Source organism: Corapipo altera, unplaced genomic scaffold, assembly GCF_003945725.1.
Source record: "Corapipo altera isolate COAL_440 unplaced genomic scaffold, ASM394572v1 45, whole genome shotgun sequence".
NCBI lineage: Eukaryota > Metazoa > Chordata > Aves > Passeriformes > Pipridae > Corapipo > Corapipo altera.
The window spans coordinates 5,474,743-5,498,426 of record NW_020884877.1 but is presented as its reverse complement, the minus strand read 5'-3'; the positions used below and the strand labels follow the sequence as shown (position 1 = coordinate 5,498,426).

The 23,684-nt window shown below is 38.2% G+C and overlaps 1 protein-coding gene across 1 annotated transcript in view; it reads left to right on the top strand.

The window, feature by feature from the left end:
- The window catches only part of HECW2 (HECT, C2 and WW domain containing E3 ubiquitin protein ligase 2), a 153,160-nt gene that overhangs the window by 34,227 nt on the left and 95,249 nt on the right, over window positions 1-23,684 (top strand). Inside the window, exon 2 of the mRNA XM_027636741.1 lies at window positions 15,215-15,555. Within this exon, the coding sequence (XP_027492542.1) occupies window positions 15,264-15,555 (292 nt within the window). The 5' untranslated portion in view covers window positions 15,215-15,263. The remainder of the gene's footprint in view (window positions 1-15,214; window positions 15,556-23,684) is intronic.

Sequence of the window (23,684 nt, the reverse complement as noted above, 5' to 3'; positions counted from 1 at the left end):
CATGTTCTATAATTGAAGCTCTATTTTTGTTTTAGCCAAGATACAGCATCTGATGGGATGTCAGCAATGCTGGTATATGTGTTCCTCTCTGACCAAGGAGAAATGGATTTAAAGTAATCATATTTGTGTTGAGGACTTCAAAAATACTCTGCTTTGTTTCCTACAGTCAGTACTAGTGGAAGACTGAATTTCCAGTGAATTCTGTTGATCACAAATTAGCGACTCAGTCTTATGACACTTGGATTAAAAGCTTTTGCCATGTCCAGTAGGGATATTAATTTGAAGTTAACTGGTACAGTCTGTGTTACATTAGTACTTGAGGCTTGCCTGAGCTGTTTTCAGCAGTTGCTGCTTTTCCAGCTGCAGTTGGCATCACTGATGTGTACTGGGGTCTTGCAGGGTGATATGAAAGGCTTCCAGTGAAGCTTTTGGAATGAATGAGTGCTCTGCTTCCTGAGTGTCTATAAAGCTACTGCACTTCAACAGCAGGCCTGTGTTGTCACAAGACGTTGGTTGTGACCAATTAGCAAGAACAACTAATTGCTGCTTCTAATGGAGTTTGATTTTTCTGAAGGGTTCAGCATTATTTTAAAATAATTTTTTATATTGTATCACCGCTCTCTCTAAAAACTGTTATTCTTTTGCAGGTCCAACATCCTCCACGAGTTTTTGATGTTGTCAGCTGTAAGATTTGTTTGTGTGTTAATCTGAGGTTTGTGTGTGCATTACAGTGTGGTGTAGGATTGTTAGTGAAGTACAACATCCTCTGCTAGAGTGGGCTGTTACTGCAGTTTAGGAAACAGCTTAAATGTGCTGTTCTGGAACCTGATGAAGGGTGGTTACCTTAACCTGCTGATTTTTATTATTGAGCTACTGTACTTGCATCATAGGGAGAAAACAATTTAGTGGTAATAAATAGTAATTTGTCTGTAATCATATAGTCATATAATTTATTAGACAAATGATTTTAAAGATCAAAGCAGGCTCAAACTGCATTGAAAACCACCAGCTAGCCAGTACTGTTGATAGAAGACTTCATTCATATCTTTTCAAATAATGACATTGCAGTTTTGGCAAACTATCAAGTCCAGTTTGTGTGTGGGTATTTGTTTCTAGTGTTTTCTCTTTAATTCTGCTTAGTAATAACCTACAACAGAGGTTGGCGGTGGTAATTTGGCACAAGTAGAGGCCTGACACAGAGGCAGTGATATTATCTAACCAGAAAACTGCATTGCATCTTACTTTTTGGGAAGGTCACCCTATGAAGTCAACTTCCAAATGCAGAACAATGCAGGGACACTTCCATTAATGGGAAAAAACCCCCAACCAACCAGTAGAGCTTGTTTTTTATTCCCTCCTCCCTCCTGCCCCGTTTTCTTCTTTTTTTTTTTTTTTTCGTTTGTCATTGGGGTTTGGTCAAGTTGTATATAGTGATTTTCAGTCATTTTTTTTTCTTTTTCTACAGACCAAAGGATTTTGTATTATTCTTTGGACATTGGGGCAGAGGATTTACACAGGCAATATTGAACAACTGGGTCCTGGATGGCTGGGGTGAAGCATTGTGTTTGAAGCCCAAAATGCAATTGAGAATAGTAAGGGCACCAAAAATAACAAAAATATTTTTTTTCCTGGTTCTGTGTGTTTCTGCAGCTGTGGTAAAAGACTAGTTGTTTCCAAAAAATCTGAAAAAATTGGTGTCTCTGATCATTTTGACTGTAATGTGTCACAGGAAAAGCAAAGAAGTGTTTACAAGGCTGAGTCTGGGGAGGGGGGAGAAATATGCTTTGCCTATAATATTCTGAGTTTCCAGTAAGTCATGTGAATTTTACACTAAATTATTAGTTGTAAGTAGCTGTACATCTATGCAAAGCTCAAATTCTAAATTGTCTTCACAAAGAGTAAGCCAAGGACATTCCAGTGAAAATCACTCTCGTGTTATTGCACCTTTCCTACTGTCCGCCAAAAAAAAAAGATTAAAATGGTAATAGGTATGTGATTTAAAACTCTCTATTTATCCGTAAAAAGGTGAAAGTTACCTGTGCTGTAATGTGTTTTGGTTTTACTCTTTAATTGTATATCTGATGTGGATTAAATTACATTTTGTTATTGCACGTTGAGAAATAGAGAAAATTAAAAATCAGACCAGAATTACTTTTAAAATACAGATTTCAGAATAATTTAAGATCATACTAGCATGCAGGATGCTGTGATTTCTTTGTTTTTGTTTCCTTTTGTCACATGGCATTAGCAACTCCTTACTCAACCAAAGCAATTCCTTTGATTCAAATACCCCAAGGTCATTTTAAAAATGCGAGCACACAAAACAAAATGTCTTTAAAAAAAAATTTAAAAATTCCCCAACATAAATAAGTGTAGGAAATTTAGGCCTCCAGATGAGATTATCTTAACTTCTGTTTATATATTTGGTGGTTTGTGTGCTAGGATTTCTTGGCTGTATTTATAAACACTGATTTCAATCTTCTTCCGTTTCCTGATGCTGCAGCACCTACGCCCTGGGGTGGATTTATATAGAATTGTGCTGTGTTCCTGAATGCATGCACCCTCAGCCAGAACTAGTGCAGTCTATTAAAATCCTTTGTTCATTTGTATCTGTAACATGATGTGATGTTAGAAATTAATGTTAAAATCCAAACAGAAAATTTGTTCCACTTGGCTTAATTTTAGATTTCCTTCCTTGGTGGGGGGCTGAAGGAATGAGGAGAATACATTTATTCTTAAAAATGAAATGCTAAGATTAAAAGGTAAAGATTTAAGTAGTTACTTCAGGTTTTTATATTAAGTCTGATGGGTACATCTGCTGCTGTTTGCTGTTTGTTACCTCATACTGGAGTCTTCTTACAAAGAGATTCTTTCTAAACACAGAAATTGTAGATGGGCTTCTGTGTGCCTGTTGGGAGACGGGTGAGATTGCTGCACATTCCTTCAAACCTTATGGCAGAAGGTGGAGGTCTTCAGAATCCTTTATACCAGGATCCCAGATGCTGGGGTTTTTTTATGCCTTGATGAATTAGGGCCAATGACAGTAGTGGAAAAATGCGAGTCCTTTCAGCAGTGGTCCATTTCTTTGCAGGATGAAGATGAATGAAAATTGTACAGCCCGGAGAAATCCTATGATACACGTCTCTATTTTTAGCTCTACTTATTAAAAACTCATGCATATTTAATAGTAAAAGTATTAATTCATAATAAGCCTCATCTTTATATAGTCCACTTTGTATTGTTGTCTTTTCATTAATTGTTCATTTAGATTCTGAAGGGTTTCTGCTTCATTTACTGCAGAAACCGAGGAAAGCAGCAAATGCAGCAATAATCCTGCAAGGAGAAAAAATTACAGCATATGATCACTGAACTAAATAATTAATTGTAATGTGTACTCACAAGGCAAGGAAGCACGGGTGGTGATAGCTTTGATATCTCTAACTCCTTAGTGGTCTGCATTTTAGCTCAAACAATTTTCTCATCTCGAGAGCACAGAGCAGACACAGAGAAGTGAGCACTGGGATGTGCTCGCAGGCGATGGTGGCGCGTGGGAATCACCCCAGCAGTATCACTGCTGTCATAGTGCTGCTCCTTAGGACTCTTAAGTGTTTTTCTCTTCTCTTGAGTGTGATTAAGGATTGTAAACTGTAAATCAGTTTAAACAGGGGAAGCTTTTTCTATCCGTTTCCCTCTTCCCTTCTAGTTGAAATTTAGTGTGTGTTTCTGTCCATCGAGGCTGTTCCCTGAAGTGGACTGTGTTTTCCTGAGCTGTGGTCCTCACCTCTGACAGCTTCAGCGATTGCCCTGCAGCTGTTTAGCATTAGGCAGAGGGAATTTTTGTGGCGTAGAATATGTCTAAGTGTCCTACTGATGTCTTGCTGCACCACAACAAATGCAGGCGTCTTCTGTTAATAACCTTTTGGTATAAATTAATTCATCTGACTCGCACATTTGTGGAAGAGAATTTGTCCAGAAGAGTGTAACTAGATACTAGTCTGACTTCTTTTTACTGAAATTAAATACTTAGTTTCTTGAATTATCCAGTTAAAATACTTGCTTAAAATTATTTAAATAGTGTTTTCAAAAAAATAGTAAAGCAGTTGGTGAATAAGAATTCCATCACTGTGTTCAAGTATGAAATTCTGAGCTAAAATGTATTTCTGGGAAAAACTTGAATTAGGACAAAAGATTGCAATTTGCATTTCTTTAAAACAAATCATTTGACTTGGAAATGTGTTTGTGTTGCTATTTTCTGGTTTGTAAAAGACAAGCATCAGAACTGGTTTGCTTTAGAATGTGAGGGTGTCGAGTATTAAAAGTGATGTTTCCTGTAAGTAGAGAGGGCAGCATCATCAACACCTTCGTATACAGCCCTACTGTTTGGATTTATTTAGGCTGAAGATCAGCATATGTTTTTAATACAGACAAACAGCTTGGTGGGTTTTTTTTCTTATTCTAGACTCTTTTTGTGGGTTATAGGGAAGTGATTTAAAGAATGTAGAGCAGATAAGTTTTCTGGAGGAGGAAATCTTTAGGGCTTTCAATCTCTGTAGTTTCTGCAAAGATTGTATTCATAGCTGTTTGATTCTCTGAAATATTTCTATCTTAATACTCTGAACACTATAAGTTGAACTCAAAAAAACCTATATATGAGTCTGGGGCTTAATTTTTATCTGTTACCTACAAGTTCTCATGTGTTTTGAAGTGTTATGAAAACAGGGAACTGAGGAAAAGAGGATTAAAAGAAATTCCTAGTGAATCTAGAAATACTAGAAATACTGTTATGCAAAATGTTATAGTATTGAAATGTTTTTGCTAGTGGCACCTCCTCCTTAATGACATACCTTGTACAAGTCAGCAAGGAAAAGGCATTGCCTTTGAGCTGACCTGACTAACAGTTCTCCTCCTCCTCCTAGTTTGGGGGATGTCTTTAGTTGCAGTTTGCCTAGTATATTATCAGTCAAAAAACTCCATTAAACTATAGTCAAGCAGAAATGTTCCGATATTTCAGCCAAAGAGTCTCCTCAAATCTTTGTGGAAATGCAGGCTTTTTTTGTAGTGGTGGGGAGATTATAACTGGCAAAATGTTCCCAACTGAAATAGCAAAAGGGTAAAAGGGGCAGGAGGATGGAAATTTGCGTGTACACTGATGGGCAGTTAAACTCACTCCAGCAAAATCTGTCAGTTCTTAAAAATAATTGTTTCCTGTTTTCCTGATCTACTGATTGTATCTACAATTTATTTATAAAACTTAGGTACACAAAGCTTTGGGTTGGTTTTGTTTTTAATTTTACTTTGTTCTTTAAGGAGATCAACTGAGTATTTTTTAAACATCTTCCACCCCCAGTTTACAGCCAGTTTTACCAGGCTGGAACTTTAGAAGGTGGGGAATCAGGAAAATTACTTAGCTATGGACTGGTGGGTACTGTTTTTTATTCTATTTTTAGTCTAGAGCATGTTTCAGTTACGGAATTCTTGAATTCGAAGTCAGGGGATATATGTTTTACACAAAAATATGCCTTTTTTCAACTTGATAATATCCCCTTTGTGACAAAAATTAATAAATACAATAATGAATTGAAGGGGTGTTCTCCTTTGAGAGAAACAGTGTTCCTGTGTTTTCTGATAACATGGGAATCTCTCAGCATGAGAGATGTTCCAGTTCTGTGGTGGTTTGGTGCCGTTTCAGTGGGTGAAATCAATTTTATGTGGTATAAAAAGCTCGTACAGGCTTGAAAACGGGAATGATTGTATTGGATTTGGACTTCGTTGGGTGAAACAAAGGATGTTGATTCATACTGATTGTACATTCCAAGAATTTCCATCAGCATAGAATGGATTTCTAGTTTAAAATTGAATTAAAATAAATTTATATAGATGCTTATTACATCTCATATGTATATACAGACACACCAGCTCTTAATAATTGCCAAATAAATGCTTCAGTCAGGCTCTGTTAAGTATCACTAAAATACAGCTGTCATTCATGGATGTGACACTCATTAAATAGTATCTACTGTGGTACAGATTGCAGAGACTTGGAATGAAACTGTAGAACTACTCTCATAGCAAGCAGTAAATAATTGTACTACTTCTTCTGTCAAGTGCATTATTTTATAAATGACTTTTTGAATGGTGGCTTTTTTGGCCTGGCAGATTTCCTTTTTTTTTTCGAAGGAACAGATCTTTTCTTTGCTGTTTGTCAAGCTTTCTTTGTACTCTTTCTTCTGGTTACGTGTTTATTTCCTTTCCTGGACAGACAAATGCTAAATTGTTCTTTTCTGTAGAAGTTCTCTGTTTCAGTCTTTATTGTCTCTCATGAAAAAGCCTTGGGAGAAGACGTATAATTGGAGAACTCTGGGCTGGTGCTGCCGATGTTCTGCAAGTCCTAAAGAAGGAAGGGTTTCAAGAGAGTTAAATGGGCTACCCTGTCATTAATGTGTTCCTGCAGGCTTTCACATGTGTGAAACGAGCATATATTACAGTTTATTCACAGAATAATTTAATTCACATTTTTTCATTCTGTGACAAAATAGCTTCTCGTAGTGATTACATTCTCTCTGGTATAGACATTTGAAGGGAGCTGTATTTTAGATGGATTGTGTGACCTGGCATCAAAAGTCTAAACTGAGGGCAGCTGCATCAGTACTTCAAGGGAATTTCTTGAGGACAACCAATGGACAGCAGCTAGGAGCACATCTGTGTCATGAACACTGAAGATCAAACCCTGGCAGTGAGGATTTTGGTTTTAAAGTTTACGTGGAGTAGCATTGTATCCTCAATTATCCAAGGGCATAGTTCACAATATGCAGGGTTTAATGACTATATGGCTGTACCTTCAGATTCTGCCTCATTTGTAAACTCCCCTCTTTGAGTGGTGGTGCTACAGGTAAGATTACTGCAATAAATGAACTTGGTTAAAGTAGTTGCCACTCCAGGAGGAGGTTAAAGGGGGGGTGTGTATAATACATACGGAGCATAGCCTGTTGGCTGTGAAATTGCTCTAAAATTTCCAGTCAAGTTTTGTTTATTATGTGAATGGTCTGGAGGATAGGAGCTTATCTGGTGTGTTTAACTTAAATTTATGTGCAGTTCTTATGTTGCTACTTCTTGTGAAAGACAGGGTTGAGTTTTAGGCAATGGACATCTCTTGTATGTCTGCAGAGCAATACTAAGGTGCATCTGCAGGCCAGACAGATCTCACAGCCTGGCAGCTGCAGCAGAAAGGATTACATGAACACTCTATAATCTTTTCAATACAGTTTCAGACAGGTTATCCAAGGCCTCAGTGTTGAACACCATATTTCACCTGGCTGAGTTAGTTTGAAATGTTTTAGGGCTTGCTGATTCCATCTTGGCTGCGGAGATGGCATGCAGGGACGTGGGACATTTGTCTACATTGACAACACAGTATGTCATTAAGTACCCTCTAAAACTGGTATAACTGTAGGCATGCCAAGCTATACATACGTGTATGTATGTGTATGCTAGTCTGTGGGTGCATATTTATGACCTTTTGCTCTTTTAACCAGTGGCCAGATTTGCTGTGTACCAGCTGGCTCCATGCTGAAGCTTTTGCTTGAGAATTACTACAATAAATTGTGAAAACTGAATGCCTGGCAGTGCCTGATGGGCTACTGGGGAGGATGTGTAGACCTGTCAGAAATACACACAAACCCCTCAGACTCATGGGCTTCGTAACAGGGTTGAGCAGTAACTTCTGCTTGATGAGAGGAAGTTGCAGTTGTTGGGATGGAGGAAGGAAGCCTTGATCAAACAGGGTAATATGAGAGTGGCATTTGTTTCCAAGTAGATACAAAAGTGTATAGGACTCACTTTAGAAGTGAACTGTATGAAAATCCATTGAAAGGGTCTAAAATAGGTATTCTGTTACACTTTGAATTAACTGAGCTATTCTCTGGCCAAATGTGTTGCATAGACTGTTTTCTCAAATATATATTTATGGTGAACTATATGATTTTTCCCTTAGGGTATATTTTCAGCCAGTCTAGATTATATGGTGGTTTTGTAATCTTAGCTGATGTTTAACATCTGAGCTGAGTCACCAGATTTGAGTCCAAAGCAGACTAGGAATTTATGAGCACTTTCTTTCCTTTTCCCTCTCCCTCTCCTGTATGGCAACATCCCTTGTCAAATTTCAGCACAGTAATTTTTAGCTTTACCTTAAAACTTCTGAATACAGTTTCCAGAAGTTGCTAGTTGTGATTTCCTGACAGTGAGTTCAGAGGATGAGGTAGCAGACTGAAGTATCAGTTTCCTCCCTGTATGGCTTGGAGCAGGGCAACAAAGGAAAAGGACATCTAGATGAAATTCTGTCCTCTTTTGCTCAGTCTTGAGTTACTCCACAGATGAGAGAGAGAGTGGTTTTAGTACTCTGAATTACTTTTTGGAGCCTGTGACTCTTCTCCTGGGAGGCCAGCTACCTAGGACAACCTGCCCAGTATCAGACGTAGTTTATTCTGGCACTCCTTTGGAGATGGTTTGAATGGAGAAGTCAAAGCATTTCTTTTCAAAGAAGATCTATAAAGTGCTGTGCCTTTGAAGACGTGTCAGATGACCTTCTTGGCAATTTTCTGGGTTAAAAAGGAAACCTGGTTAAAAGATCGTGCTCATTATAGGTTCGTTTCTGGAAACTGGCAAGTTTATTAAGTTCTTTCGTCATCATTGCTTCAGGCTAAGCAGCTTCTAAGAGTATCCAGTGATTGTCCTATTATGAAAGTCCAGGGGGCTTTGTTAAAGGAGAAAGTAAGCAGATCAGCAGAAAAAAAGTGTTTCTGAATTTAACTTGTCTCTTTGTGCTTCTGGAAAGAACAATTTATATTTCAAGACAGTTACTAACCGATTAGCTAAAGTTGAATTAAAGTAACTTTTAATTTTCTTCCATTTAAAAGGAAAGAAATTAAAGAACATTTAAGTGCTTCAACTGTGTCTAAGTCCTTTGTCTTAGACAAAGTTATGATAGTAGTTATGATAGTAGTTTTCCATAATTTTTAATATCTTTCAAGAGCTTCCCAAATAAAAATAATATCCAGAACTGTGTAAGTAATTATTTAAAACACGTAGACTTAATGAACACTCAGATATTCTGGGTAGCAATATTGAACAGTTATGATTATATTTTAGCTGAAGGATCTCATCAGTTTTCTGCCTGGTGCTGATGCTCAGAACTGTACAGTTATGTAATACAATGGTAATTATATTTTTGAAATATTGAACTTCATGATCTACTGGAATAAAATTAAATTTCCACTACATGATACAAGATGATTAATTAATGTACTAAATCGTCCTGTAGACTTAGGATATAGCCATGGTCATGTGAGTGAAAAGGCCCTTATTAGCCTCTACTTGCTTATCAGTGGAGAAAAATAGAGATCCCAAAGAGCTGATTTTTCTTGGCTCTGCAGTACTGTGGCTGCTTTGATGTTCATCTTTGTCTGTGTGACTGAGTAGGGAGCATGCAAATGTGTTAGCTTGACTTGAATCTGACAGAATGTTAGCTAACAGAGAAAAATCCAACTGATCAGAGAGTGAAATACCTTCTGAGAGAAATTCTATTATGTGGATTGCAGGAAACTTGATGAGTAGAAATTCTTGGAAATATTCCAGGAAGAATAATAAGAAAAGGACATCTAGGCAGAAAGATGAAGCTTTTCTCTTATTTCTGTCTGTATAGAAAAGGATGCTTCATGTCAGTTTTATCTGATTTTATTATTTTATTGGGGCTTTTTTATTTATTTTATTTTTTATTTTTCATAGACCAAATCTGTGTTTCCAAATAGTCATTGAAATATTAGAATACAGGCCTGGAAGGAAGCTATTGAGTTAAAGAGCTATCGAGTTAATCTCTTTGTCTCAGACAAAATCAGTTACTGATGATCTTGCTGACTAAGTAACTGTTGCATTTTACTGGGAGGGGCCCATCTGTCCAGCTGGCAGAGGGTACACAGCAGCTTTAAAGGAGATTGAAAGCTCTTTAGTACTGAAAGCAGGATAAGTGCAGGGAGGTTAAGCATATGAGTGAACCATATGGTTAACCATCACCCAGCTTCATAAGCAGGTTTTGCAGCTGCCAGTAAATTCTGACTATTCTGCTTTTGCCAGTTTCTAGCAAGTTTGAAGACAGTGTATGTGTACTGGAGTCCTACCTTATCCCAGAAAATACACTATTTTTGAGTTTTGTGTGGAGAAAAAATTAAAAAATTCTTAATTTATTCAAGAAACTTATTCTTTTCTCAGCCACGTAGACCTCAGAGAGAGATGGTCAGTTTGGTCTTTGTACTGAACAAAACCGTGTCACACAGTGTATAATTGGAAAACCAGCATGTTTTCTGTTCTTTTATTCTTAGTGTGTTCTGTATAATTACGTGGATTGCTTACCTCAGTTTGGGAGTGGCTTTGAGAGATAACACCAAGAATGTGTCCTAAGGAGAACAAAGAAGCTGGTGAAGGGACTAGACCAAAGTCTTACAGGGAGGAGGCTCAGGGGAGATTTCATTGCTCTCTACAACTCTCTGAAAGGAGGTTGTAGCTAGTTGGGTGTCAGTCTCCTCTCCCAGGTGACAAGCAAAAGGCCCAGTGGAAACAGCCTCAAACTGCCCCAGGGGAGGTTTATATTGGATCTTAGGAAAAATTTCTTTACCAAAAGAGTTGTCAGACATTGAAACCCTCTGCCCGGGAAAATGGTTCTGCATCCATGGAGTTATTTAAAAGATGTGTAGATATAGGACTTAGGGGTATGGTTTAGTGGTGAACCTGTCAGTGTTCGGTTAATGGTTGGGCTGGATGATCTTGAAGGTCTTTTCCCACCTCAATGATTCTATGAATGGGTGAAGTTTGGGGGTCAGTTTGGCAGGACAGTTCTTGCTGCCCAACTGACATACAGCAACAGAGACACTCTGGTGCAGAGCACTCCCCAAGGGCTCTCCCTGCTGAGCCTTGGCAGATGGGCTTCTGCAGTGCCCAGCTCCTCGCCTTGCTCCTCTTGTGGGTGATGTGATGTTGCAGTGCAGTGACATGAAGCCAGTCCCCCCGTGAAATGGGTTAATCACCACTTCCCCAGCAACACCCCCAGCCACCCGCTTAGAGCACAGATCTTGTCCGGGGTGACTGGTCATGCTCTCAGGGCCAACCCTATGGAATTGTTTTACAGTAAACGCTGTGGGAAGAGGCTGTTAGCGAGACCCGTAAGCCACATCAAAGATCACTGCATAAACAAGAAATGAATCACTGTTATGAGTAAGATAAACAAGGCAGCATGGGAACGCTGGTTTGTTGTATGTGGTGGGGTGGGATTTTTTTTTAGTTATTCCTGTCCTGGCACTCTGACTTCCATTCATGTTTTTTTTTTTTAGGCTGTTGAATATTTAACTGCATGAAAAGGTCTGACATTTATTTTCAGTGTCCTTTACTGAAGAAGGTTGGGCAAGGGGATTTTTCGTATCTGTATGTTGTATATTAAGTGGAACTATTTCCCAGTTCTGGTCCCTCTGTGATTAGTAATTGAGGAGTGTATTTAGGTAGAAATAATCCTGAACTTGTGCCACTTAGAGATTAAGAGGAGTTCAGTCCTATTTCTCTCTAAGCTTCTTGTCAAGTACTGAAGAAAAAGCTGTGATACGGATAAGCAGCTTTGGTGCAGGTTTCACTTTTCATCTGAAATAGTTGGCTAGAGTTAGTATCTGCTGATTTCTTGCATACCTGTTTTTTCCCCATGCTTTTTGATTCAGTTTCCACATTTCAGCTTGCCATCACAAAACAATGAGCCTTGCCAGCTTGGTCTGATACTTAGGGAAATTGCTTCTGTGTTTAGATTCAGCCTGATGAGCCAAACCTTCATGGCAGGGCAGGTGCACAGAGCTAATCCTGAGTATTGTCCTTACAGTACAGTCTGGATGCAAATGCTGTTCCAGTGGCGCTTAGCACGAATTGAAGGTGGGAGGATAATTCTTATTTTCAGTCTCTGGTAGGATGTATGTGTTAGTGTTCTCTTGGTTATGTTGTTAGTGACAGACATTGGGAATTGTTAATGCAATGTCAGATACATAATTTCTTTTGTAGGCAGGAAGACATTGTGTAAGGTTTTCATCCTGTTTCCAGACTGCAAATAATTAAAGTAGTGGTTCTTTTTTCCCTTCTATCACTTCTTATGGCTTGGGTTTTATGGCTGTCATCTTTTCCCCTGTGACAATATGATTGTCGTATCTCTCTCTTTACAAATATCCTTAATTAACCTCCCAGCTTACTGTGAGATACTACATAGCAGAGTACTATTTGTCACCAGGGCCCCTTTACAACCTATTTACTGAATTTAGAAAATACTCTAAAAGCTTACAAGTCCTGAATTTTTGCAGGTACTTTTTTTCATAATAGGAGCTAATTTACATGTGAGTTTAACTTGTTAGTTGCAAACTGATTTCAGTTGCTTTGTTATATGATTTATTGGGATCATTGTTTAAGTCATGACTTCAAGACACTTGGTATTATGAGTAGGATCAGCCAAATTACCCAGCATTTAGATTTGTGGTTTTCTTTCCTTTCAGAAACTGTAATGATGTCTGTGATTCAGCAGACTGATAACCATTGGGACTTAAGAAAATGAGCTGTTGCAAAGGAGTTAACATTTTTCTCAGGATGTTCTTATCTCTCAAACTGTGGTATAGTCCTGGCTAGTACAAGTTAGTTCTCATGTGTCCTTAACCGTGGATGAGTTTGTCCATCTGCCACATATAAATTTTCAATATGTTCCAACAAATGCCAGTGCTGCCCTGGGTACAGCATACGGCTCTGCAGCTGAAGGAAATTTCTTCATACCTCCTGTTAAACTTTGTCTTTAACTTGTAGTCCTCCTGCATGACTTTTATTTTGCAGTGATTTTTCTGCCATAAAACCATTGCATACAGTAGTTCAAAATTACACAAATCTGTGGTTGTGGGACAGAAGAAAACAAACTGAATAGCACGCTGTCAGTCTGTTAATTAATCTTGCCCGATCTCCTGGCATGGAGCGTGGTGGTACCCGGGCAGGTGCACATCCTGCTTGCTGTGGTGGGCAGGCTCGGGTGCAAATTGGGACCTCCTGACTTGGTGGTACAACTCTTTCACTGTGACATTTAACACTTAAATGTAGCGTGTGTTGTTACTCAGATCACAAAGTAAAAAAAAAAGGAGGACAAAAAAGAGGACGGATCACAGGGACTGGCTGATCCCGCTGTGTTTCACTGGCTTCTAGGGAAGTTGGTGGCTATTTCTTATTTTCCCTTCTGTTCTCAAAGCAATCCAGGATGTTCAAATCTAGTGGATAATACTTCTCATAGAGAAACAAGGTTCTAACTTCCCTGACTCTTACTTAAAAAGGCCTTTTATAACAAAGTTTCCCTTTCATCACTGGCACTGGTGTTAGAGACAGAGTGCACAGGAACATGACAGAGAAGACTTAGTGAACCCTGCTGATGTCCAACACCAGAAATAGTAGGTTTTGTATGTGCAGCCAAAATATTGCTCATGTCAGGAAAGACTTTGTCGTGTACTTTGTGAAGTAAATATGGTCATCTCCATGTCACTACTGTATAGGTAAAAGTATTGAACTGAATTTTTATTTCCTTCCTTTTCTGCATTATTTGGTGCTGAACCATGTACAGTATGTGATGAACTACGTACAGCTGGATGAGTTGAACTTTTTTCTTCCCCTTTGTTAGTTCTTAATGTTTCAAAACATCTCCCATTTAAGAAAAGCTGAAAAATAGCAGAGGAATTTTTTTATATATATAAGGATATCTTTCCTTCAGTATACATCCTCCACAGAAGACACTGTAGTGTAATAGTTGACATCACTGGTTTAGCTACAAACTTTTCAGAAATGTTGAAAAACTGTTTTCACATTTTCTGAAGAGTGTAAGGAGCCCAGGACACCATTTCTTCCCTGTGAGTTCTGAAGTTACTGCTGGGCAGGAGGACTGCTTTGGTTTGGTTCGGCTTTGGAGGAAATATTCACCTGGCTCCCATTCCAGCTGAATAGAATATAGAAGACAATTTTCACAGTTTTGACTGAAAAACAGGTTACCAGAAGACTGAGTTTCTTCTGAAAGCAAATGGTTCTGCCAGATGAGAACTGTTTTATTTCCTCTGTAAAATAAAGAAACAATGATTTAATACAAACTATAGCTTTTGGAAAAGGCAAACAGCTTTGGTCCAAGTCCTGTAACTAAGATAAGGAAATGTTTGTATTCCTTCAATGGCAAAAGGGTCATCTGATTCTGCCCTCCTATAAGCTGTTCCCTCTACTTTAATATTTTTTTATTCTTTCCTTTCTGATGATTTATCTCAAGTTGTGAGTAATGCGAGGGCTTATTTTCAAATGACAGGACTTTAAGTAGCTGTGGATAATGAGATGGAAGTTCTGCTTCTGAATGTATGGTGTGTGATATTGGCATGACTGTTTTACAGAAGACACTTCAGGGAAGTGTCTCCTCAGGGCTAGAGGAAAACTATTGAATTTATAAGGCCTCTGTTTTCTGATGTATGGAAAAGGACAACTGACATGGGCTAACTGAATATATATCCATAGTCTAAACTACCCCAGTCAGTGGTTTGAAGTGTTTTTGTATGGTATACAGGATCTCAGAAGCTATGCTTTGTATCTTATAAAATAAAATCCTTACAAAATGATTTTATAGTAACATAAATCTGGAATACCATATTTCTACTGAAATGTGTCCAACATTTTTAATATCTTCAACATTTTGCTGATGCTGAACAAACAGTACGTAGAGAGTGTTGTTGAAACTACCATATACATCATGTACCACTGTGATTTTTATGGTGGAAGATGAGTTCATTGTGTCTTCAGTCTTAAGGCTACTTCACTCTTAAGGCCAGACTTAAATTAACTTTGTTACTGTGGCTATTCTTGCTTCACAGATTGTCTTGGGTGATTTGCTTTCTGCAATTTTTTGACCTGTAAATGTTATTTTATGGTGTGTGGCTGGCTCTGAATTTTGTTGCAAGTGAATCATGCTTTCTTTTTTAATGTACAGACACTGAGGTGTTTGCAGCGGTAGAGTAACGAAGAAAAAGTTTGTACTCAGCCCATTTTAGGCTTGTGTGGGAGCATTTTTGCACTAATGCTTATCCATTTAATAATTGACTGAGTAACCTCCTGTCTCACTTTAAACTTTCTTTCTTCTTCTTGATAGGTCTCTGAACAACAACTTTTTTACGTGAATTAACAAAAGTAGAGAAGAGATGGCCAGCTCAGCCCGAGAACACCTGCTTTTTGTGCGACGTCGCAACCCACAGCTCCGCTATACTCTGAGCCCAGAGAATCTGCAGAGCTTGGCCTCTCAGGGCACCATGGCTGAGAACATGAACTTGCAGCGTGCCAACAGTGACACTGATTTAGTGACCTCGGATAGCAGGTCTAGTTTGACAGCCAGTATGTACGAATACACCTTGGGACAATCTCAGAACCTCATCATTTTCTGGGATATTAAGGAAGAAGTAGACCCAACTGACTGGATAGGACTTTATCACATAGGTAAGTCAGAACCGTGCTGTAATATTTTGGTGTGTTTCTTGCTCTTTTGCCTCTTCATATTTTCTGTTCTGATACGTGTTGTGGCATATTACATAATTACTCTAAAGATCAAGTTGAGGTAAGACTGCAGAGAATTACCTTGGATTCCTCTTTGCTTTTCTTGTGCAGTGAACTATGCAAAAACATGATTTTAATTAATGTAGATCTGGTTCTGCAGTGACCTGCTAGAGGATGAAATGCATTATTGTTAAACAATAAATGTGCATACCATTTCCTGTTTTCACCTTTGCTGGTGACTGGCTTACAGACTGGAAAATTCAGAGTAAATTCTGAAGGAGTGAGAATTTTTGTTTATGAGGAATTCTTGTAGAAGGAAATCCTCTGCAGAGATTCTTTTATGTGCTTTTTGTTGTGCTGTTCAGGATATTTCATAGGAGGGAGCTGGAAAGAGCTCTAGGCTGGCATGCAAGGGCCTGTGGGCTGTGTGTGCATTAGCAAATAATGTGTCTCAAAAGGAGTGGATCATTAGGTCAAAGCAGTTGGAGCTGAGAGCCTGGCATCAGTTACATATTTGGATTGTGATTTTCCACGGTGTTATATTTAATCAGGTCCCTAGATGCAAACATCTCTGCTGCGTGTGTGTTTTGGACCTGTCCAAAGGACAGTCTTTGTCCCCACTAGGAGCTGGAGCACAGGTAGCACCTGGGTAACTGAAGTGGCACGTGGGGTTTAGTTCCCTTCTAAAGGAATCAGTTCATGTGCACTAAAATTACTCTCTGCTCAGGAAGTGGGACTGATGTGTTGATTTGTTTCAAAATTGTGCTGCTTCTCTGAACCTCATTACTCGTGTAGAAAGGAGCTGTCAATTCAAGCTGTGCAAATCAGGTATAGCAGAAACTGATGGAAACAGTTCTGACCACTGGAATTTTGGCTGTGCTGGGACTAAGTGTAGTGCAATGAAATTAGCCTCAGTAGGATTTTTGAGAGATACTTTTTGTGCTACCTTTTTCCAAGATGTTCCCTCTCTGCACCCCTGATATGTTACATGCTGTGGAGATGCTGTTTCTAGTTCTCTTTTTTTTTTTTTTTTTTTGTTTGGTTGGATATTACTTTCCAGCATTGCTGCAGCTCCACAAATTATATTGACTTGTGTTGGTTCAGTGCTTACCTGGTTATAAAAGGTGTATTGTGGTTGCTCCATGAACTGCAGTCTCTCCTGGAATGAACTGTGGATATACACTAACATTTAAATCACTTAAATGAAGTGTCTCCATAATAAACAGAAACGGATCTTCCCAACAGCATTAGCAACTGAAGTGTGATCTGTCCTGCAAAATGCACAGACTGCTCAAAGGAGCTTAAGCATTCTAATTTAAATACCTTGAGAGCTTCATCTGCATAAAGGTTTGACCCCTTCCTGTTGTTTTTGGATGGTTCAGAGACTTCAGGATTGGTATTCAATATGCTAAAGTGCCACAGCTCTGTAAAATTCTCGTTGGTCTGGTTGTAGGGTACAAGTGATTTTTATCTTACTTTCGGGATTAAAAATATTTCCAATTTCAGTCTGTTGAGTCTCTAATGTACAAAATGTTGTTACCACAGAGTAAGAATCCTATAAGGAACAGCCAAATTTATGCCTTTTTGGGTCTAACCCCCCCCATCATGCTACTATGTAATACCAGTGTGTGTGAATGTTTTCTTGTTAAATTTGCCTCTACTACCACTTGAAATCCATGAGCAGTGGTGAGAGTTTTGTTACTGATTTAAAATAGATCTGAGCAGTCTTTCTTTTAAGATATGTGGTTTCATCATTCTAAATCATGGAATTGTACCTTTTTTTTAACAATGGAGACATAAGGGCATATTCAGCTGGATAGGCATGCCTGTATCTTTGATTTAATTTTTTTTTATAAACACTTTCAAGTATTTTTAAAACAAAAGAATATTAAAAAAATAATCGTAAGGGTGTGATCTAAAAAACTTTTAATTTCCATAACTTTTACAGACACAATTAAGCTAAATTAAGTTGCAGAGGTATAATCCAGGATTTTCAGTCCTTTGTAATAATTGCTGTGAAGTACCCCCAGTTTCCACTTACTCCTTTGGAAGTTGAAGACACTTCGTGTTTTCTCAGGAGAGGGATGTTAGTTCGAGAATATTTTTAAGAATAAAAGCTCTCTAACATGTTATTAACATTTAATGTAGTTGCTTGAGGTTATCCATCCTTGTCTCTGTTTGAAAAGAGAATCATTTAACTTACAAAGTCTCTCCTCTGGCGCAGCCTTCCGAAGGCAGTGGAGGTTGTGTGTGGTCACTAACACAAGACAGCACTGGGGATGTGCCAGCTTGTGGCTGTACCTCCAGTATTCCCCCATGTCTTCCAGTAAAGCACCATTTTTTTTCAAGGATCTAGGATCAGAAAAAGGAAAATATTTTGCTCTTATTAAAAAAACCCAAAAACACATTGCATGACCAAAAGCATAGTCCTGTGGCTTTTTTTCTTTTAATGTTGGTTGTATAATTAGTTGTCATGAAAGCTGAATCAGTGTTTTGAGGGGGGAAAAATGTGGTTGTTAATTCTGTGATGAGAAAATAAGCATCCTAAAATGAGCATCATTCAGACTTCAGGCATTTGTACAAAGAGATCTGGCAAATGTCTGAAGCAATCCAGGTACAATTTCACCTCAAATTCCGTAGGATTACATCCATTACAAAAGGCATTGAAATGGCACTCTGGAAACTTGCCTCTTCATTCATTGATTCATTCAATTAGCATGTTCTCATTAGTTTTCTATAATGGGAAGATGATTCTGTGCTTCTGAGTGTGGTTTCATTGCCACTCTCTGGTGGCTCACTAGGAATCCCACCAAAACTCCTTAATCCCTTTCTTTGTAAGAGACTGATCAGAAATCACTGTACACATTCACCCAAGGCAGTGGATGTTGCAGTTGGTCACAAGACTGTGATTGATTTGCAGGTGATTGATTTGCTTACAGTAGGGAATAGTAGATGGAGCTTTTTCTAGTACAGTACAACTTCAGTGAAATGTTTGGCCTCCTAAATGGTTATGAAAATAGATGTTACCTTTTTAAAATGAGAAAAGCCTCAGGGGAGAAACACAGAATCATTGTGAAGGACTGATTCTTTATTTTTTAAGTGCATGTGGATTTTTTTCTGGACTTCTGGCTATTTTTTAAAAAAAGGGAAGGAAGTCATAAATGAACAAATACTTTTTAGAAAAGGCTATGTATTTTATGAGACATTAAATCACAGGATACTGCTCTGCAGTAACTTTCAGTCTTTCATTTTAAATGGAAAAAGTTGAACCTAACTGAAAAATTCTACGAAGCTCTACATAACTAAATCCATGCTCAGTTTTTCTGGAATTTTTTATTTTAAGGGATGTTTTTAGATATATGTGTGAGTTTGCTCACTTGTATCTTCCTCTGTTTCATCATTGTGTGTGGTTAAAACATGGTCTGTTTTCTTGGTGAGGGATTGCTTTGTACAGACATTCTTTTTCCTTTCCAGTGTATTCCTAAGGATTATCAGAAGAAAAGTGTATGTGAGGGACACAGTGTATTCTATGAAGGCAAACATCCTTTTTCCTGGATATTTCTGGTTTTGTACTGGCTGAACTCTTGAAAGTGTCAGTAGCACTTCTTGAACAGTCCCATCCATCAAGTTTTGTTAAAGCAGCTTTCCACCTCCAGAGGCAAGATGTGTGGAGAATGTAGATAACACATCTATAAAAGCACAGAGAGGTGTCCCACTGAGACTACATGCAGGGCAGAGATGTTATTTTCTCTCTTTAGGTAGATCAGGCACTGTTGCATGAAATGTGGAATTGTCAAATCTGAAATACATTTTGAATTGAGCTTTAAACTTTGCCTAGAATGGACTTTTCAGGACTTATCACTTCTTCTTCAGGACCAGTTATGAGCATTGTCACTTGGAAGTGACAACAAGGTGGGATGAAGTGTGAAGAGTGGGCTTTTTAGTAGAGGTATGGCACCTCTGTTTACTTTGAGAAATAAAGGTAAATTTTCAGTCTTTCTGTCTTGATGAAAAGGAAGGAAGTGATCCTTTTTTTTTTTTTTAAACTAGGATTTAGAGTGAAAAATCTTCATCTTTTGAAGTTGTAGAAGACTACAGAATTTAACAAACATCCTGTTAGACACATGAGGTTTTCTTGTTTAGTACTGACTCAGCTTTTGTTTTGTATATGCCTGTTTTAAAAATTGTTACAAGTGGTATTTAATATATTGGAGGTTGGGGTTTTTTTCCCTGTCTATTTAAGAGGAATCTACATTTTGCTATTGGTGAGAGTGGGAGTCTTATAGTGAGTGAGGCTGTGCAAAATATTGGACCTAGTTGGAATCAAAGAAGAGAAATGGATGTTCAGTTTGAAGGGTTTATGAGACCTCCCAGTTTTCTTGCTACTGTGTTATTATAGCAACAGGGTTCCAAGACTTCCTTGGAAAGTGAGAACTGCTCAAGAAGACGAGCAGGTGGACTCTGCACTGCTTGTGGGATGCTGAGGGAAGTTGAATCTTGATGAGTTTTATGGGTTGTCATGAAGTTTTATATTTAAAGAAAACAGGAAGTACAAAATAAAGAACATAAAGTCAGGAGAGAGAAGCAAACCCTAATTCTGTTTTAAATAGATTATCTCCCATGGCCAAATTACCTAGATTGGTCTATTTTTGTCCTAATTTACAGAGTCCTATTTATGAGATGCATGCCCTCATTCTAGACATCCTTAGCACATTTAAAATGCTGGCTATCAAAGGTCATTATATTTGTTTCCATCAGCTGCTTTACATAGGCCGTTTGGCTTCTTGTTATACCTACATCATGGATCCAAAACAGCATTAAAAAAATAAAACAAACCCCAAAAGAAACAAAAAAACCCACCCTGATGTGAAGTTATATAGGGCAATTTAGATAGGATCTAGATTTATACTAAGCCTCCTAGGATAATGGAGTTTGGCGTCTCTTCTTTTGAGGTCAGACAAGATTAAAAAGAGAAAAGCTTTTGCACAAACTGCCTTTAATACACTTAAAATAGTGGCTCACATTAGACAGAGAGATTATAAAATGTTAAGATACTTTATTCCCAGGAGGTTTGTCTGGTTTCCATTATAGAAAATATACAAAGTAATATCTTTATTATCTTCCAGAAAAGTCTGATTGTTCCCTTGATTCCCACTCCCCCCTTCCTGTTCTGTTCTTTCTTTTCCTTTTCTGTACTTTAAAATCCCAGCAGTACTGTTAATGTCTGTTGACTAGTTGCTAGGCATAACATTATTAATTTGTGATCACTCCTCATTCTGGCTGCTGCCGAAATCTGCAAACCATGGGCTTGAGTTTTTGTGTGGAGGATTCAGTCTTTACCCAGCTGGCTCCATGGCAATGTCTGGCTTCAGCTTCCAGGAGGCTGGTGTTGAGCTGTTTGTCATCAACCACAGTGTGTGGAAAAAGCCACCTTGAAATATTTCATTTGCTGGTGACTCATTAGTATTTAAGGAAAGGCCACCTCTAGAGTAGGATAATGAAAAATGAAGGCAGTCTAATACAGGAATTGTATCCTAAAATCATACATGGTGAGGCTTCAGTGGTTTAAAACACCAATCTGTAACAAATGAAGGGTCTTCAGAAGCTTTCCCTGCAGGTACTGCGTTCCAGTCTTATTCTTTCAATTCTTCCTAGATCCTGACCACGTGCAAAGCTGCTTTTTTACCAACACAGAATTAGAAGACATGAATAGAAAGTGTCTCCTCTATGTATTTTCATTGCTTGCAGCAGATACTGTAAAAGATACACTCACTCCATTAAAATACATACATTTTATTAGTTTTAAGAAGAAATTTTTTTCCCTGCTAAAAACCCCCCCAAAACTAAAAACTAGACTCTCATAGGATGATACCTATGTCTGGAAGAAGTTTAAACTGTGACAGAGAAAGTCTTGCCAGAACATCCAAACTTTTCAGTTAACTGTGTTTTTTAAGTTTGTGAGATACCCCTGACCTGAAAACTAGACAAACATAGCTGCAGGGAGGACTCTTTCAGCTATGTTGTCAGTATCTTTTCACTGCAAGAGGTTTTGGCATGACAATGTTTATAATCCTTTGGACAGAAAGTGGTGTTCTCCCCACCCTGCCTTTTTGAAGTGACTGTTCTAGCAGGTGGGAAGATGGCAAACACTGGATAATGGAAAACAATGTAGACTTCTGAATTCATAATATTCTCTTTTTACCATAAAACTGCCTTGTGTTAAGCTTACATTTGAATTTGTTTGAAAGAGGTTGGTTTTAATTTTGTTTTTAAAAGGCATTTTCTGTGCTGTTTTCCATCATCAAATCAACATGCCCCATAGTATTTTCAAAATCATTTGGGAAAAAGAGTTATTCCAGATCACTGACAACTGGATTGAAAAAGGAGTTGCATTAATTCATCTATTGATTTTTTTTTTTATGTGAGAAATAGATTATGGCTTAGTTCTGCATTATACATAGTGTTTGAATTCCTCCTGTAAATTTTTTATGAAGTTCTGGGCTCCTGAATCTGCATGGATTTATCAATGAGTGTAGGAATTGAATTAATGGAGAAGTGTTATAAACTGAGTGTTAAATAGGGTATGTTAAGGATATGACTGGTGTAGTTAAAACCAGTGGCACGTGAAAAGATGAGACACAAGCACATTAGGACTCTGAAACTAACACTTTATTGGTGGGTATGTTTAAAACAATCCTTTAATATATGCTGATATTGGATACACAGGTTCCTAAATTATAACTGAAGGAGGTTACTGAAGGTGCCAGTATTGCTCTTGATAGGCCCTTTCCTACCAAAGCTCATCAAGATGTATCTTGCAATTTATGCTCTTTGAGGAACAGAAAAGATCCAGGGAATGGCCAGACCTGACAATCTGAGAACTCCTCTGGTGTGGAAGAATTTTCAGCTGGGCCTGAATGGTACTCAGCCCTTGTACAATTTACCAGTTTGCCATAAGAGAGGTACTGATCTGGGGTGAAGATGCTACAAGAGTGCAGTTAAACTGACTGTGCTTAGCTGGCACTCCTCTTTGGGAACAACAAAGCTTACAGACTCTGCATTGGCAGTTTTTCTTGTCTCTGTGCCCAGCAGCATCCAGGACTCCATTGCTCTCACTCTGGTGGGCAGCCAGTTTTCAGGCAAGCAAATTCTGTGCTTCTGAGCTTTGTTTTAAGGTCTGGTCAAACTCTCTTGGTGAGATCAGCCTCCTTTGTCTAACAGTCATTCAGAGTTAATGTCAAACTGTTTAGTCTTCCGCTGTGTTTCAAGTCACTGACCACTCATTCTGTTGCTAATGTGTCAGTAGTCCTTGAAAGTTCATAAAAATTAGTAGGTTCATTGCCCTTGTCATTCCTGCCCTAACCTTGGGAATAAATTAATCCCTTATCTCCCAGTGTGCAGTAATGCAAAAAATGAACCTACAATTTCCATAAATATAACATAGACATTTTGCATGTACTGTAGTAAGGCAAAGAGGAAAAGATAGATTTGTATTCAGATATGGTATGAACTCTCATGCTCCATTAAATGCTCCCTTCCTTGAGAATTTAAGCTTTATCTGATGGTAAAAAATCTAGTTCATGTGAGTGGAATCATACTTGAGGATAATTTTCAACAGATGAAAACTGAAAGCTTGGATCTAATAGGTGTCATCTGTGAAGAGGACTAATAACTGAATACATTCCCTGCCTTGCAAGATCAGGAACTTAGTCAATGTTTTATCTTTGCCATCAAATGTGGAAACAGTTTCTTGCATATGAAGCCAGTTATGCCTAAATGGATTTGACTTCATAAAATGAAATATGCATAGAAAAACATTATAGTGCAATAACAGGCACATTCTCTTGTCACTGAGATAAATTTCCAGTAACGACCTCATAAAAAACTGAAAAAAAAAATATTTCTGTGTTCACTGTAGTTTAATTCTTATATAGAGTTTCGTGCATGACATAGTTCAGCAGATGGTAGCCTGCAGGGTGGGGGAAAATTCCATTTCACAAATTTTTCAACATAGATGCATCTCTGAATTTTAGTAGAGGCAGGCTTTCCAGATACTGAATAAGGGTGGAACA